General features: G+C 42.7%; 1 protein-coding gene across 11 annotated transcripts in view; it reads left to right on the top strand.

The window, feature by feature from the left end:
* The window catches only part of NMU (neuromedin U), a 237,847-nt gene that overhangs the window by 80,751 nt on the left and 138,749 nt on the right, over positions 1-18,347 (top strand). For 9 of the 11 annotated variants that reach the window (XR_013828167.1, XM_079920264.1, XM_079920265.1 and 6 more), the window contains one exon: positions 5,148-5,317. The exons of 1 other annotated variant lie outside the window; for it this stretch is intronic. Coding sequence is in view for 8 of the 10 variants with exons in the window: in XM_079920259.1 (XP_079776385.1) it covers positions 5,148-5,317 (170 nt within the window). In the remaining 2 variants the exon portion in view is untranslated. Of the gene's footprint in view, positions 1-5,147; positions 5,318-5,450; positions 5,540-18,347 lie in introns of all 11 variants that reach the window. One more of the 11 variants, XM_079920258.1, reaches the window with a different exon arrangement.

The raw sequence follows: 18,347 nt of genomic DNA, 5'->3' as shown, positions 1-18,347 counted from the left end.
CACAGACTTGTACACTCTATGCTTTCTGTCTGGTTGAATCACGGGTAGAAATGTTTACTTACTATTGTATATACTTCCAATTTTCCCTAATTAAAGGTGGTGCTGGGTACTGAGCAGTAAGCAGCTGGCACTCCTAGGCCACTTTGCACTTGGCAGCCGAGCAGTCAGGGAAACCTGAGCAATGGAAGTTCATCTCAGGATGTAAGCATGTCCGAGAAGTCAGTGACTGCCCTGTATTTGGGATAAGAGTTTCACGCAGGTACATCTAGTACCATGCAGGTATTCTTTTCTTGTCAGGCAGTGGGGTGGTCTCAGCAGTGTTTGCCTTTTGGGGAAAACAAATACTGTGCCGGAGACTGAGTAGCCACAGGAAACATGGAAGCCCTCATTTTATATTTTGAACACGTGCATTACAGGTTGTACCTAAAATTGAGTGGGTGGTTATCAGCGGTACCTGGTGTGGTTGCCTAAGAAAGTTGTAGTGGACATTACAACCTCACAGTTTTCTTTTACTAGTTTTGTTTTGTTTGTTGTTTGCTCAGAAACTCAATGCATCAAAACTATTTCAGGTTTTATGGGATCTGGAGTCCTAGAAAAGAGAGTTCTAATTATTGAGAACTGGATATTCCTTTGGGAATGGCAATGAAGCCTCTTCAGCAGCATGCGGCTGATTGTTCAGCCAAGGTCCAGATTATGTAAAAGCTTGTCCCCAACAACTTTAGGAAATTGAGTGATTTTTGCATGTATTTTATCCAGTTATTCACAGCACACTTATAGTTTCCAGTCTTGACTTTATTTCTAATTCAGTTGGAACAACTCATTTAATATGAGCAACTTACTCAAGACGTCTGAAAGCACTATAGTTTAGTGAACAGAGTTTTGCAGTCAGAGAGGGCAAAGTTCTAATCCTGGCTCTGTCACTCCCTTGCTGTGTGACTTTGGGTAAATGACTTACCCTCTCTGAGCCTCAGAGAACTCATTTTTAAATTGGGGATGATAAGGCCTGTCATGCAGAGTGGGTGCAAAATGAATTCAAGAAAGCAACTCAAAGTAGTTACTGAGCCCTTACTATGTGTCAGGGACTGTTCCAGGCTTATGAATACAATGGTGGACTTGAACGTGCCTTCAAGGAGCTTGTGTTCAAAGGAGGGGGCCAAGCTAATGAGTGATTACAATAAAGCAATATGCAGGCTAAGATAGTTTGAAGCATGAAGGGCCTCAGGTGCTCAGGGAAAATAAGTAACTCAGTTTAGCTCAGTGGTTGTCTGCCTTGACTATTGATTAGAATTCCCTGGAGAGTTAAAAAAAACCCAATACCCTGGACACACCACTGACCAGTTAAATCAGATTTCTAGGCTGTAGCTTGGGGATCAATAATTTTCAAGTCCCCTCAGTGATTCTGATGTGGAGCCAGGTTTGAGAACCACTGGTTTAGGCTGTGATCCAGGGGGTAATCAGAGGAAGCTGAACTCTTGAGGCTGAAGCCTGCAGGACGATCCAGAGATGGACAAATGTAGAGGGTTGTGAACCATATGTAAAACAAGAAAAGCCGTGTGTGTGTGTGTGTGTGTGTGTGTGTGTGTGTGTGTGTGTGTGTGTGTGTTTATAGAGCTGCAGGGGAAAGGCAAACGACTCTGTCTGGGTTGAGCACGGAGTCAGAGAAGAGTGGGGGGGGGAGAGTTAAGCTGGGGTTGGAACCCAAGGGTCTTGAATTACATTCTAATGAAATGCCTGTGTAGAGGGCTTAGCGCTGGCTCCTGGCAGGTCATCAGTAAATGATAACGATGGCTATTAAGTTCTTAGACTCATTTACATCTGGGGTGGGAGGGACATTCTAATTATGTCTGCTCAGGGGTCTTAATGGAAAATTAATTCTCAAAACATTTCAATATCCCAGCCTTGTGAGCAGGAAGAAGAGGTTACACTGTCTGGGTTGCTGGTTTCACTCCATTCAAATTGTGCCTTCTGAGTCTAGTGAGTGACTAATTCCTCACTAGATTTTTATTTGTTTTTATTGTGGTAGGATATACTTAATACAAAACTTACCATTTTAACCATTTTTGAGTGTACAGCTCAGTGGCATTAAGTACGTTCACGTTGTTGCACAACCATCACCACCATCTATCTCCAGAACTTTTTCATCATTCCCCAATGAAGGTCTGTAGCCATTGAACAAGAACTCTCATTCCTCCTTCCCCTGGGCCCTCGTAACCTCTTTTCTGCTTTCTGTCTCTATGATTTGACTATTCTAGGTACCTTATATAAGTGGAATCATACAATATTAGTTCTTTTGTGTCTGGTGCTTTTCACTTAACACAATGTCCTCACTAGATTTTTTTAAAATTTTATTTATTTATGGCTGTGTTGGGTCTTTGTTTTTGTGCATGGGCTTTCTCTAGTTGAGGCGAGCGGGGGCCACTCTTCATCGCGGTGCATGGGCCTCTCACTGTCGCGGCCTCTCTTGTTGCGGAGCACAGGCTCCAGACGCGCAGGCTCGGTAGTTGTGGTTCATGGGCCTAGTTGCTCCGCGGCATGTGGGATCTTCCCAGACCAGGGCTCGAACCCGTGTCCCCTGCATTGGCAGGCAGATTCTCAACCACTGCGCCACCAGGGAAGCCCCTCCTCACTAGATTTTAATAGGTCTTTTGCTTGGACCTCTTTTTTTTTTAATTAATTTATTTATTTACTTTTGTCTGCGTTGGGTCTTTGTTTCTGTGTGCGGGCTTTCTCTAGTTGCAGCGAGCGGGGGCTACTCTTCGTTGCGGTGCGTGGGCTTCTCATTGCGGTGGCTTCTATTTTTGCGGAGCACGGGCTCAAGGGCACGTGGGCTCAGTAGTTGTGGCTTGCAGGCTCTAGAGCACTGGCTCGGTAGTTGTGACACATGGGCTTAGTTGCCCCACGACATGTGGGATCTTCCCGGACCAGGGTTCAAACCCGTGTTCCCTGCATTGGCAGGCGTATTCTTAACCACTGCACCACCAGGGAAGTCCCTGCTTGGACTTTAAACTCCAGCCTTTTAACAGTGTAGGACTAGCTTCAGTGTTAAGGAGTTCATAATGTTTCAACCCAGCATTACATGACAAAGCAGTGTCTAGAGTGTGTGCAAAGTCCTGCTGAGTCTCCATGACAAAGGTATGAGCGTCCTGAATTACCTGCTATGGCTTATCTCTCTCTGTTTCCTCAGATGACATAAGGACAACGTACGGGTTGTTATTCTCTCTTTATTTTTCTGTCAATCATATTTTTTGGTTGTAACTCATCACTGTAGGCTATTATTACCTGAGTCAAGTACTAGACAAATACAGTGGCTTTCAGATGTCTCTTTTCTTCAAGCTTGATAATACGTAGGAAATGGTTTTTAAATAATCTCAGTTTGTGTTTATATTAAAGCAGGAACAACTTGCATCTTCACAGCCTTGTGTTGTAATGAGTAGTCCAGTTACATGACTGATCTGTTTTCACAGTTTTCTCTGTCCTCCGAAAATGTTTATGAAAACTACTCAAAAGGATGGAAAGCACTTGGCCTAACAGTCAGCTTAATCTTCTGGAAAGAACCTGAATTCTTTCTCTTTTTTTCCTTATCTTACTTTTTCCTTTCTTAAAATTTTATTTATTCAAAAATATTTCTTGGGTCCCTAATATATGTCAAGCACTGCATTAGGGCCCAGAGCAAACAATAGATATGGTGTCTATTCTTGTACAATCTAATGGGGTTGATATCAGTTATTGATTTGTAGAGTTGATTTCTGATTCACCATCATCTAGTGCTAAGTTCACAGGATATTAAGTGGATCATGTATTCTTACATGTTTCTTTTTTTGTAACATGAGAGGGTAGAGCCACTTAAGGGGGTCTAGCTGACTGGCTACTAAGATGCCCCACAGGGTGGTGAAATTCCTGTCATGTGGGTCTGATGTTAGATTTGTAGTTCCAGAAGTTCATATGCCAGTGCCTCGTGAAATACCTCCTGATATAAGAGGAGAAGACAGACTCATGTTAATATATAAGAGAGTGGTGTAAATCCAAATGTTGATTTATTAATTTTGATGGAAAATATCTGTTTCCAGCCAAAAACATATTCATTTTTATCATTCTATGAATCCTTTCTGCATCAGGGTAACTGAGGGGCTGAATTCATAGTCAAAGGGATACTTAAGTGAAGACAAAATTGAGGTGAAGTTATGTAGGTGGTCTCAAGGGATGTTTTATCCAGACCAAGGAGATGCCTGGTGTAATCCAAACCCCGTAGCTGAGAGCACATGGAGGGTGAACCGACGTATCCCCCCAAGTTGTGTCTGGCCAGTGATGGGTCCTTACTGTGCTTTCCTTTCTATGCCCTCTTTCCTTCTGGTTCTAGGCTGATTACTGTTCTGAGTGACACATTCCCTCATCACATATGCTAACATCATCAAGATTGAGCCATAGTCAGATCAGACTCTTAATTGAGCTATTCCATCTCTTATCTTTGCTTAACTCTGATCTCATCCATAATGGGTTATGATTGCCAGCCAAACTCTAAGAGTTCTAAGGACTCTTCTTGTATCTCTGTCTAATCATATTGTTCTCTCCCTCCACTATCACTGCATTCAAAAAAGTGCTAGATTTCTTTAGGACAGAAACATTACCCTCACATAATCCATGAGGGTTTTTTTAAATTAATTAATTAATTTTATTTTTGGCTGCGTTCGGTCCCCGTTGCTGCGCACGGGCTTTCTCCAGTTGTGGTGAGCGAGGGGCCACTCCCCGTTGCGGTGCACGGGCTTCCAATTGCTGTGGACCCCCATGCTGCAGAGGATGGGCCCTGGGCGCGTGTACTCAGTAGTTGTGGCGCACGGGTCTAGCCACTCCACAGCATGTGGGATCCTCTTGGACCAGGGCTCGAACCCATGTCCTCTGCATTGGCAGGCGGACTCCTAACCACTGTACCACCAGGGAAGCCCTGGTTAGGCCTTTCTATTCCTTCATCCATTGAATCCATTTCTACTGTATTTGCCTATTGACTAAATTTTAAGGAAGTGCTTTGAACTGAATTCAGACCCAGGCTTTCAGGGAAAGAAGATTTGGTTCTTCATCATGAGCTAGACTGCAAGGGTTTAGTTTGAAAATATCAGAAATACCCATTTTTCACTCTTTCATCACTTTCTCAGGGATCCCATTTTGCCCTGAGACTGGGTCAGTTTCCCTGCTTCTGGAAGCCAGTCTCCTCGTTTTTCCTGTGGGCCCTTTCTAGACGGCAATGTCTTGACTGGACCTACTTGAGTTATAACCATCTTGGATTTATGTGCCATTTTTATGAGAGTCTTCGAAATGTGATAAGGTAAGCAGCCGTTTGTTTTATATGTACTAAGTCTGGACCTTTGTCCAGATGTCTTTATATTTTCAAAATAATACCTACTTAAATTTTATACTTTTATATTATATTCCTGACAATTTTACATTATCTTTCATAGCTGGAGAGAACTGAATTTCTTTTGTTCATGGACTTCTAACAGTGACTTCACGCCCCTGGACTTCATTATCCATTTGCAACCATCTGTTGGTAAATGCAAACTATAGAGTTTAACCCTTCACACTTCCCGCGTGGGAATCTAGTGCATTGATATCATCTTTGTCATCACTTATGATATTGCTTACCTCTGGAAAATTAATGTGCTGGCTAGTGGCATTTTCACTTCCCATTTTAGGACTTCTGGGTGTGATGCGTTTTTATGAACTGTCCAGTATATTAATAATGGACGAGCAATGGAGTCATACAAGCACACGGGGCCTTGGCGATTAAGGTCCCTGGGGATTCAGAAGAGCAAATTATAGAGCACATTTTATATCTTGGAAAGGGAGCAGATACTATAATGAATTTTTAAGTTAGCATTTTGTTCAGTCTTCTGAGACCCTGGCAGCTTGCTGAGTTTACAGGGGTAAAAAGCACCTGCAGAGAGGAATTTCTCAGTCAGAACCGACATTTAAAGTAGTGGTGTGTTCATGCTGAGAGAGAAATCCTGCATGCATTTTTTAAAACTTCTAGCTTTTGCAGCTGGATCTAACGAATGATGCTCCAAGAGGTTGAGCCAGCTTGCCATTTTCCAGGCTCCAGTTCCATTATTTATGTCCTTTCCAATCAAGTCTATGGCACATACTTAAATTAAAGACTTAGCTTTGCTAAAAGTACAGCCCAGTACCTGAATGGATGCCTGTGTAAATGCCGTTGGACCTCCGTGGTTTTCTTCTTAACCCTGCTATTCTTATTTAGGTACACTCAGCGATTTAACTTAAAATCAAGTACGTTTTCAAAGATTCTGAGTTCTTGAGGCTCTTCTTTGGAGAACGAATCTTATGTGATTAGTGTTTGATTAAGTGTTCAAAGGGGACAGTTTTCATCACAATGTCAAGTGGAGATGTGTCCTAAAAAATCAGATCAGAACTCAAAGGTAAACTGAAGATTCCATGAATTTTTATGATATTAGCACAGAGGAATTTGAGATTAAAAAGAGAAACCAAGTATTTTGGCAGTCTTCAGCAACAGGCTAAAGAAGTTATGACCTAAAATCAAATGTAATCCTATAGGCCACAGTTTTTTTAAGGCACCAGAACCATGGAAGTAAGGAATATATAATCTACTCCCCTGTCCACCCCCCATCAGAGCAGAAGCTATGGACCTTGACTCTTGGACAGGCTGACTATCTTCTGATACCGTGTTTGATAGTGCACACGTGAGCCCCATATAGGCCTTGAGTGCACATGTAGTCCTATCGTTGTCCATATCATAGTAAGTCTTGGCCACCATTTTATCGTTTCCTTAAATGTCCCTCCGTATTTCAGGCATCCCCAGGGTGGTATCTGCTTGTGTTCCGGAACTTATGCACTCAAGTTCTTTTGCTGCCCTGGGAATGTTTCTGGTCACAGAGCCAATTCTATACTATGATCTTTCGGTCTGTTGCTGGATGGGGTGGGCTTCTTCTCCAGGGCCTTCAGTTTCATGGTTAAACCTTCTCTCCATCACGGTTCAGACCAAGGCCTCGGAAGGTGAAGGGGAAGACTCCATCCTATTCCACCCATCCATCTCCCTGTCTTTCTTCCTCCAGGCACCCCTGCTAACCTGAAAAAGAACTGATTCTTCAGTCAAAGAATGATCCCCTTTGATTACCAACTCAGGCTGATAGATTTCTGCAAGGATCACTAGGTTGTCAGTTCTGTAGACCACAATCAGTTTGGACACAGGACACCCTGCGGCAAATGCAGTTTACGTGAACAGCAGGAAATGAAGGAGCTGTAGAGATACACTAGTCAGTGCAACAGTGAGTTTTCAGACAAGTTTAAAGGACAAACAGAATTCATCCAAGGAATGTTAATACCTTTTGATTGATCTTTGAGATTCTCTGCTGTCCATGATAAATAGAACCTTATTTATTTATCCCTCATTCCTCTGTGCTACAACTGGACACTAAAAAAGATGTAAAAACTGTAGAAACTTCAAAATGGAAATCCAGTGTTTCTATGCTCAAGAAGTAACCCCTAAAAATGATCGATCATATGTAACTCTCTTGTTCATGTGTGCATGCTCTCTTTCTCCACACACACACATACATTCTGTATGTTGTATGATATATCTTCCTTTTTTCTCCTTTATTGGCATATATAGATGTACTTCATTTTTATAAATTTATTTTATTTATTTTTGGCTGCATTGGGTCTTTGTTGTTGCACATGGGCTTTCTCTAGTTGCGGCGAGCGGGGGCTACTCTTTGTTGTGGTGCGCGGACTTCTCATTGCGGTGGCTTCTCTTGTTGCAGAGCGTGGGCTCTAGGCGCACAGGCTCAGTAGTTGTGGCTCTCGGGTTCTAGAGCACTGGCTCAGTAGCTGTGGCACATGGGCTTAGTTGCTCCGCGACATGTGGGATCTTCCCAGACCAGGGCTCGAACCCTTGTCCCCTGTGTTGGCAAGCAGATTCTTAACCCCTGCGCCACCAGGGAAGCCCAAGATGTACTCCATTTTTAATAGGTATATTGTATGGTATATTATGTAGAAAATTAGAATTTTATTAACTAGCCATTCATTCATGGACATTTGAATTATGAAATATTGTATTTAGAAACAAAGCAATATAGCAAGATTATCTATCATAAATAACAGTTGAATGCCTGCCAGTGTCACAATGCATTTTTCAGCAGAATCAAGTCTGAATACTTTCTGTTCTGATTATTCTAATCAATGCTCACAGCAGCAAAGAACTCGGAAGAAGGATCTTGTTTGTGCTTATTCCATCTAGGTAAATCAGTTGTGTGTTTAAATTATAGGTTTGCCAAATCATTAGTGTTACAAGTGTGGTTGAGACCATAAGTTTAGTTCAAAAGCATGCTTGGAATTTTGTAGTTTCACAATTCACAGCAAGAACCAAACTGATTCAGTTCTTTCTAATAAATAATATCTTTAATAACTGTCCTACTTAAGCAGGTAAATGATTATTCTTTGTTGAACAATAGAACCAGAACTGTGATTAATTAATTTTCTGCTTCTTTCTTTCTGTTCTGTTGTGCCTGCACTGCCAGCCCCTCCCTGTGTACAGACAGGTGAAGGAGGCCCTCACCCCCTGGCTTCTTGCACAGGCCACCACACTGTCAAGGTCAGCAGGAGAGGACTGTTGCCCAGTGGCCCCGTGTTGTTCAGCTTGGCCTGGACACCCAGCCTCCCCAAGGGCTCATCAGAACTGATCCCCTCAGCCTCTCATCCCACCTGAAGCCCACACCCCTCCAACGCTTCCACATTGTCTGTGCCCTCTGCTACCGCTCACCACCTCCACTCATCTGACCCAATTTCCCGCTGTTCTCCAACCTCCCAAAACTCCTCCCTGTGCCATTTGAATTGATGGACTGCCAGGGCAAACTGGTGCTCTGAAGGCCCTTACCACCTGCCTGACCTAATCGAAGCCCGGGTGCTTCCTGTGGACATCACTTCCCCTGCAGCCCTCTTCAGTGGAAGCGGCTTATTTTCACTGTTCTATTATGATTATGTTATTATTAGTAGTAGTAGTCACAGTGCAAGTACCACAGGCCCTTGAGCTTGAGGTGAGTGTCCTCCTAGCACCCCATTGCAGCTTCCAGACCATATCTCTTCTGTCTTCCTTAGAACACCCAGCTCCTTTGAATTTTGTGCCTTCAGACTTGACTTCCCATCTCTGTTGCTGTTATCTACAGCCCCTAGGTCCTCCCCATTCATTGCTGACCAGACTGCTTCACTGTCTTCCTGTCACTAGTGCCAGGCATCGTTCTTGGAGATTTGCATCCAGCACCTCGCTTCTTTGATCCTCTCCCCCCTGTCACTCCTACAGTCCTAACTTTGACCTTTCTGTCACCAGTAACTGGACTACCTCCCAGATCTTTACTGCGGACATTCATCTCTTGACCACTATCTCTGTGCTTCCAGCTTGCCTCTTCCAGTCCTCGCATTTCAGGTCATTTGGACCTTTACTCCACTGACCTTTCTTTCTCTTTGTTTTTCTTTTACTATCATTCTTCTGCTCCTATTGTTGGTTCCCTCCATGTCCAGCTTAGATTCTTTGTTCTGTCACCGTGATCACACCCCAGCAAATATCCATACCCTTTCTTGTCTCCCTCCCTCTCTTAAACCTGAAACTAAATAAATAATGTTAGCCAGCCTCTCTTTAAATTCTTGGCCACTGCACCGTAATTCTACTTTATTTCCTTGATATATTAACTTTCGCTTTCCCTAAAGTGACTGTTTCAATTAGTTTCCGCTCCTGAATTCTTCTCCCCACTTGCATTGATCTAATGATCTTGCCTTTTATACTGCTTAATCAGATAAATAATAAAGCAGGAACCCCCTTATCATTCTGTCATGGTTCCATCAAACAGCTTCTCTCTACCTGTAACCACAGTCTTCAATTCACTCCTGTTACTGTGGATGAAGCTCTCCTGAGTGTATTTTTATTTAAAAAAATTTTAATTGAAGTCTAACTGCTTATAATATTATATTAGTTTCAGGTGTGCAACATAGTGATTCAATATTTTTATACATTACAAAATGATCACCATGATAAGTCTAGTTACCATCTGTCACCATACAAGATTATTATAATATTATTGATTATATTCCCCATGTTGGACATTCCTGAGTGTATTGAACATCAACCTCCTGTCGTGCCCTGGTCCTGTCATAGTGAGAGCTATGAGTTTCAGTTTTATTTGGGAACTTGCTGAGGACTATAGCCCGGGAGACAGCCTCTCAGTAGCTCTGAGGAACTGCTCTGAAGAGGTAGGGGAGGAACCAGGATGTATATATGAATTTTCCAGGCTGGGAAATACATGTAGTTAAGCATACATCTTGGCAAAAGGTTACTGCTAGCCACGAGGATCAGATATCTTAGTTAATGAATTTAGTGCTTTTCTATGTATGGGAAATGCAAGAGTTTGGGCTCATTGAAATTCTCCCTTAGATATGCATTTTAACTATCGAGGGGCCCATATATCCAAAACACAGAATGCTTCATCCTGAGTTCCTCTCAGGGTGTCCTTGTAGGTCAGCGACTTGCAGTGGCCAATGACTTGACCCTTGTAGGACTGGAAAGACGGGCAATATTCTTTGTTGACCGTCCCGTATCCCCTCTCATTCATGTCTTGGGGTCTGGACTCCAGTGGTAATCACTTGCCTTGGTGGCTAAGTACACAGGCACATCTTGTCTCTGCCACCTCCTAGGTGCATTTAGGAAAATTATGTAACTTTCCTGTGCCTCAGTTGCCCCATCTGTGAGATGCGGTGTTAATGTTATATACTTTGCAGAGCTTTTATGCAGATGAAAGGTGAATTTAGTGACATGCATAGGACAGGCTGTGTCTGCCTTAGCTGTTCTTCACATGTCAGCCCTTCCCTTCAGCAGGCGGACTTGCTCTAGTAATTTCATCTTGAACCAATAGACCCTTCCCTTCTCTTTACATTTCCTCTGACACCCAACTCCCACTTTGTTTCTCTGCTCCTCCAAACCACAAAGCTTCTTGTTTTCATCTGCTTCTCTTCACCTTCAATCATCTCGCTTTAGTCCAAGCTTCTCTTGCCTGGATTGCTGCAGTGGTTTTATGATACCTTCATTGTTAATCAGATAATGTGACTGACTTTAAAAACCTCTCCCAGGAATAAAACCAACACTCTTATTCTGGCATACAGAGCCCCACAAGATCAGGACTGGTTAGATATTGCTTCAGTGATACTGAGAAGCAAACCACCCTAAAAACTCTGGCTTAAAACAACTCTCGTTCTCCTGGATCTGCTGATGTCAGCTAGTTTGCCCATGTGCCTGCAGGTTGGCGGGGAGGGCTGGGGTTGCTGGCTGACCTGGGCTCTGCAGACTGGGCAGCCCTGCTTCACGCTGCAGGTTTGCTCGGGGCCAGTCTGCTCCAGTTGTCTCTCATTCTCCTCTTGGCATCAGTCACCAGCGGGCAGTAGCAGAGCGCAAGAGGGCTGCCTATGCACCCGAGCACAATTCTTGTGTCCTATCTGCTGACATCCCATCGACCAAAGAAAATGTCATGGCAAACCTGGAGTCCAGGGGTAGGGAAATACTTCCTCTTTTGTGAGAGGAGTTGCAAAGTGACATGGCGAAAGGCATGGACACGTGTGTGTGTGTTTGTGTGTGCATGCATGTGAGAGAGAGAGGGAGAGAGAGATAGATTGGGTCTAATATTTCAATTTACCACACCGTCCTCTGACATCTCACACCAGTTACCTCCTTGCCCACAATGCTCCAGCCATACGGGGCCTTTTCCCTGTTCCTTGAACACAACCGATTCCTTCCCGTCCTAGGGCTGTTTGTACTACATTACGCTATGCTATAAATTTACACGTGGATTTAGCACCGGTTTGTTTTCCAGAGGATTCCAGTGACATGACAGCTATTCCTTTTCTCTCTTCACTGTTTTTGGCCCTTAAATTTTATTTTAGTTTTGATGATCTATTCCCTTAGAGTCTTCATTGACTTGAGGATAAATCTGAAAGCCTTTCAGATTTACCATCAAATCAACAAAACACTTTTATTTTCCTCTAATACTGTGAAACCTGCCAGAAGATGAAAAACAAATTAATTTTCTCTACATTTGCTCAGTAGGAATAATGGATAACAGGCAGAACACTATGAGGAAAAACCAAATTTAATGGAACTTTAGTATTTGGGAGTTGAGATGATTTGGATTTTGTGAACTTCTGCATTTAATAGATGTCATTTTCTAAGCATTTGTGAGCTCGTTTATTTTCTTTATTCACATTACAACATATTCAGTGGTCAGTTGGGTGTTAATTTGCCAAGTGCATCCCAGGCAGCTTGTGGAGTATCCTGTGACTCTGGGGGAGCAGGGTTTGCAAAGATGGAAGGACCCAATATAAAGTGCAGGTTGGGCTTGGGGGTTGACCCAGGAGGCCCTTCAGCAGCAGGTTCATGGATGAAAGGGACCAGTGGAGGGGGAATTCAAAGCGTGGTACTTTTTGCTTCCAAGAGAGGAGTTTGGGACCTGGGAGCAAGGCATGCTGTTTTCTTATTCAGCAGGCGTAGGGAGAGCAGGCAGGAACCACTTTCCTGGTGGAGAAAAAGGGCAGCTTTCCAGCATTGCTTGGTAGCCCCAGGCCCAAAGTGGGGGAGGTGTGTGTGTGTGTGTGTGTGTGTGTGTGTGTGTGTGTGTGTGTGTGTGTGTGTGTGTGTGTGTGTGTGTGTGTCCTTCTGCACAGCTGAAAGGCACACGTTTATCACGATCGTGATTAACATAACAGCAGTAGCTAACATAAGTGAGGGCTTTCTGCAGGTCAGCTATTATGACAAATGTTTTACAGCTGAACTCATTTAACCCCTGTAATAACTCTCAGCAGCTCTATTAGTGTCATTTCCATTTTAAAGATGAGTTAATAGAGGAGCAAAGAGTTTTCAGAGGACATTCAAGTGATAGAATCAGATTTGAGCTCAGGTCTGTCTGATGGCAGCACCGTGTGCTTAACCGCTGTGTGACTCTGCCCCACGCAGGGGGCTGCAGAGTCCAGGTGAGAATCACCGGGACCCACTATAGCCTGCAAACCCCTCTTACTACACCCCCTCCAGGGAATGCAGTACATACAGCACCTGGGGCTCCAGGAGTGGCAGCAGCCCAGCAGGGAACAAAGGGACTCAGTCTGCAAGCTGCTACTGCCTGCGTTTCAGCCACTCTGGGAGGGAAAGGTGCTGTGACTGCGGTGACCAGAGGTGAGGATTGCGGCAGAAGCAGTGAGCTTGTTGACATCTGGGTCAGGAACAATCTGTGGGGCACCGTGGGCCCCTTCTGGACACCAAAGGGCCTAACACCCCTAAGAGCCCTGGCTGAGTTGTATCAACTGGGAATTCACCTACCTTATTACCTATCCCATCATGTTATTTATTAACATGAATCCAGCAAGGTACACCTGGAGCAGACACCCTGCCTTCTCATTATGAATATTTCTGTCGCTCTTCAGGGACGCAGCTGCATGCTGGCACAGCTCCGTGTCCTCAGATCTGATGACCAGGCTTCATTACCCTGGGGCAGGGCCGGGGGGGGTTCCTTGGGTCCCACTACAGCCCTGTCCTGTCAGTCACCTCCCCTCTGGCCCCACCCACTCCACTCCTGGGATTATTCGTGCGGACAAGGAATTGGGAGCACTCAGAAGGCGGGAACTAGAATGGATGAAGCTGGTGGGCATGAGAGCAGCTTGGAAGGAGCCTTGGTCTGGCTTGGTCCCTCCCCTTGTGTCAGTCTGATTGGCTGATGTGGAAGACCAGAAATAGCAGAAGCAGTGCACACTGATAAGTTCGTTCAGCTGAAATGCTCTGCAGCATATTCCCACTTTCCTGTGCCTTGTATCACCAGGGGCTGTTATCAGGATCAAATGAGATGATGTAGATAGCCTATTTCATGAACTATAATCCTAGGTATAGGGTACTTTTTGGGCTTGCAGAAGACTGTATTATTTATAATCATTTAATGGCTCTCTGTGGAAGGACTGTTCATCCCCACCCTGTTGCTATCAGGCTTGGTCATGTGACTTGCTTTGGCCAATAACCTGTGACTGGAAGTGATATATATGTCATTTCTGGGCAGAAGCTTAAAGACCTAGCCCATGGTTCTCCATGTTCATTCTTCCCTGCCTCTGTCTTCATTAGGATGGAGCCAATGTCAGCTTGGGTTCCCTTGTGATTCACTGAGCAAACAAAGCCCATTGCTGACTCAGGATGGATATGCACATGAGTGAGAAATAAAGGTTGTTTTAAATTGCTGAGAGTTTTCAGGTTGTTTGATCCTGCAGAATAGCCTAGCCTAGCCTGAATGATACACAGATAAACCCTGAACATCTTCAGATATTTCTGGAAATTAGTGCTCAGTTGTGAAATGCAAATGCTGCTATCAATAACCAAGTTTGAAACACTTAGGAAAAAAGCAGAGGAACAATCCTATCCTTGGTTTCAGTTTGAACAGAATAGAAAGATGCCTTTTATTCATTGTTGTATTTTTTATTTTTCTCCATATCTTGTGCTTTGGTCTTTAGTGGGAGTTTGGTTTTTAACTGGCATGTACACATCCCAGTGTGCAGAAAATGCAATACAGTGTATTTCTTTACCTTCACTGCATAAATTTTATATATTTTTTATATTAGTGCTAGGGGATATGACAAATCTGATTATTGTCTTAAAAATTATTTTATACATTTGTACTCCATTATCTTTTTATGTAGTATTATGCACTTTGTGGAAAAATATCATCTATGACATAGATTAGCTTGTTTGAAGCAATTAATGTCACTACAATTTATATCTAAAAATTAAGGAGAAGTTTATTTTAACAAATTTAGAAAAATTAAGGCTACGTGAAAGTATCATGCATTTAGTTTTAAGTGAAAGTGGAAATACTTTAAAAATATTACTGCTGTTGAAATTTATTTCATGAAATAAATGATGAATTTTTTTTTAACAAATCTGCACCCCAGGGGAGGTATATGAGATTTAAAAAAAATTCAAGTCTTGTGGCTTGACTGGAGGAAGATAGAGCAGATGACTTTACAAGGTTGCTTCATATGTGTGTGTGTGTGTATAGTTTTGTGTGTTTTTGTATATGTGTGTGTGTGTAGTATGTGTGTGTGGAGAGAGGGAGAAAGACTTACTCTTTTTTATTTTGGTTTTTAGGATTTTTATTGTATTCTTGCACAGAGAGTACAAGAACAACATCAAGAGACTTGCAGCTTTTTTTAAGGCATGCATTTCCTGTAGACAATTCTTACAGTTTTAAAGGAAAGTCATTAACAGATTCATCTGATATTTTTGACTTGAAATTCAGGGCAATCTCCTATAAATGTTTACTGTGGTGGAAGGCAGCAAAGGGTATTAAACAATACATGGGCCTTGAAGACACACAGACCTGGATCTGAATCCCAGTGTTATCACTTCTTAGTTATGTGCCTTTGGACAAGTAAATATACCTCTTACCCTCAGTTTTTTTCATATATAAAATGGACATAATGGTGCAGTTCTCTATGCTATAGATTAAAAAAATAAGAATTCTTTTTTTGGATCTTTGTTTTAATCAGGATACCTAGAATAGTGCTTGAAACATGTTCAATAAATATTTGTTGAATGAATGAATGATTGAATGAGTGAATAGCATAGGTAAAAATACTAAAACAGTTCTATAAACCTTATGAGTTTGTATCTATTTCTGGATCCCTTATTCTCTTCCTCTGCTTTGTCTATTCCTGGAACACCACCAAATCAGGCAGTGCAGTCATCTGTCAGAAACCAGTAGTGTATTTGTGTGTGTGTGTTCTTTAGAATACTGTTCATTTTAAGATTTCATGACACCAACGCACCCAATGAGGTAAATACATTTTCATGCTTTTAATTTACATATGATTTATGCATTTCCCACAACTGATATCAGACCAGCTGTATGTTACATTACTTATGAATAAGTGCATGAATTAAGACAAGACGAGTAGTGGAAACATTTTTAAAATCAACAATAATAATCACCAAGCAACTGAGAGCCACGAAGCTTAAAAGCAGCTCAATTGGTTTCTTATTTCATTTATTTTTGGTTTTGTTACAGCAGTATTCTTATAGCTCATTTATGCTCATGCCTCCTTCTTACAGCCTGGACTTTTACATGGGAATAATGGCTCAGAGAAAGGAAAGAACAAGAGACACAGGATACTTTTGTCAATAGGAAGTTTGTAATCTAAAAAGAGACAAGCTGCAAAAATGTGTCATTCAATCCAATAAGGTACCAGTAAGGTACCTTAAGGTACTTTGTAAGTGCACCAATAAGGTACTATGTAAAGTCTCAAAATATGTAGCACAGACAATGGGAAAATGAGAGTAGATAATAAGGAACAAAATGTGTCTAACTACACCAAATTCAGAAGTCAAGGTAGGGAGAATCAAGGTGAATGGGCATTTTCAAGAGAGGCTTCACCTATCAATCTTGAGGTGAGGGCTACTGATCCCACAGTCGCATATTCAGATCAGAGTCTTAATAGCATCTTAGAAATAGGAAAACCGCTACGTATCTTTGCAAAAGATTAACCATACCATGATATGTAATATCAATTCTAAATGACAGGTAAGTGAAAAATTAGCCATTGATATTCTGGGTAGGTGTGAATTCTCTGTGTTATTGCTTGAAGGGAATAGCACTATTGTAGCTTGGGAGTTTGCTTCCAAAAGTGATATTTTCCCTTCCAAGAAGGATCAAAAAAATCTTTTTCATGGGGTTTTGCTTTTGCTATTGTGGAGTCTGAGTCCTACGCCCCATATTATCCTACAAAGAGACTGGAGTCCCTGGACCAGCGGGAGGTTTGTGGAGGTACAGTAGAAGTAGTGTGGCATGTTAGCAAGGAACTGGGCTTTTTAGTCCTGGTGTTGCCTCTGATTAGCTCTACAACTTTGGACAAGTTCCTGAACCTATTTTAGAGTATGTTTGGATATAAGTGTGTTAACCGTGCTTCTAGCTTCTATAAATTTGATGCTTTCACATCTGCCTTAACATGCATATGCTGGACATCCCTTGTTCTGGGCAGCCCAATAATATGCCTCAGTCACTTTTCTTGGCCTCCCACCTCTCTCATTCCCTCCCGGCCCCCTCAGGAGGAGCCCTCTCACCAGGGGCACACTTCTGCAATGCAGACCACCCAATCCAGAGTTCACACCACCGACCATCTCCTTTCTCAGGCTCTTACACTCTGGGCCATTGCACACTTGTTCTAGTGACCCCAGGGCCAGGCACCAAACAACTAGGGACAGCTCCTGTGCCCCAGAGCTTGCTGACATTCTTCAAACTTGTCAATCCTAAACCTACTGACTCTGTCTCCCCTGTCCCTTTCAGTGGGAACCACAATAAAGGCTCTTGATCACTGTTCCCGTCTCCTCCTTCTTAATGAGCAACCCCGGTGCTTCCTCCTGTGGCCCACTGCTCTTGGGAACTGTCTTTCCATGGCAGTCATCTCCTGATCTCTTGGCCTAACTAGACCTCAACTTTTCTATTAATATACTCTATTTTAAGACCGTAAGGAACTGACTCCACTCTAAGTCCACTTAACTATAGTGGAGGCTCAGAAGTATGAGAACTGGGAACTGTGGAGAAGGTTTTTCTAGGTTGCCAGGGCTGCTTCTCTGTGCTTTGCTTTGTGCACCTGCTTCATTCCTCTTGCTTTCTGAGAGCTGGCTTCCTTTGCTGTCCTGGGCGTGACTCATCTGCACTGCCCTCAAATGGTGCCCTTGGCTGACAAGTCTGTTCAAAGCCAGAGTTAATACCTTACTGCCTTAGGCTTTCTCTGTCCTTCTTCCAAATTCCTGTGAGAAAAAAAAATCCGATCAGGCCAGTCCAGCCTTGGGTCAGTTGTCCATTAATCAGCTGCTGCCAGGGGGTAGGCCGGACATGGCTTACAGAGGGGAAATGGGAGGAGCAAGACCTTTGACTAATGTCTAGTACCTGAGGGCATTTTGCAGTATTTTTTCAAAAAAGTATTTAAAGGGATTCTATTTTAAAAGATCATAAATAACTGAAAATATGACAAGTTATTATTCTTCAAAACCATATTTGCTTGGTCAGGTAGCTCACTTCCCAAAGAACAAAGATAAAATTGAGAGGTCTAGAATGTTATTAAGTCCAATCTCCTGATAGGAATTATAAATTGAGGGCTTCCCAGAGTTCTAAAGCAAATCTGAAAAAACGTCGTACCTATTGTTTACATTATAAGTAACAATAAATTTTATTTTTTGAAGTCCCAGGAAAGCTAAAACTTGGAAATTATTTAGCAATAAAGGAAGGATTGTTTCAGAGACCAAGTTGAAACATTAT

The sequence above is a fragment of the Stenella coeruleoalba genome (genome assembly GCF_951394435.1).
Source record: "Stenella coeruleoalba genome assembly, chromosome: 4".
Classification (NCBI taxonomy): Eukaryota; Metazoa; Chordata; class Mammalia; order Artiodactyla; family Delphinidae; genus Stenella; species Stenella coeruleoalba.
This window is presented reverse-complemented; position numbering and strand designations above follow the sequence as displayed.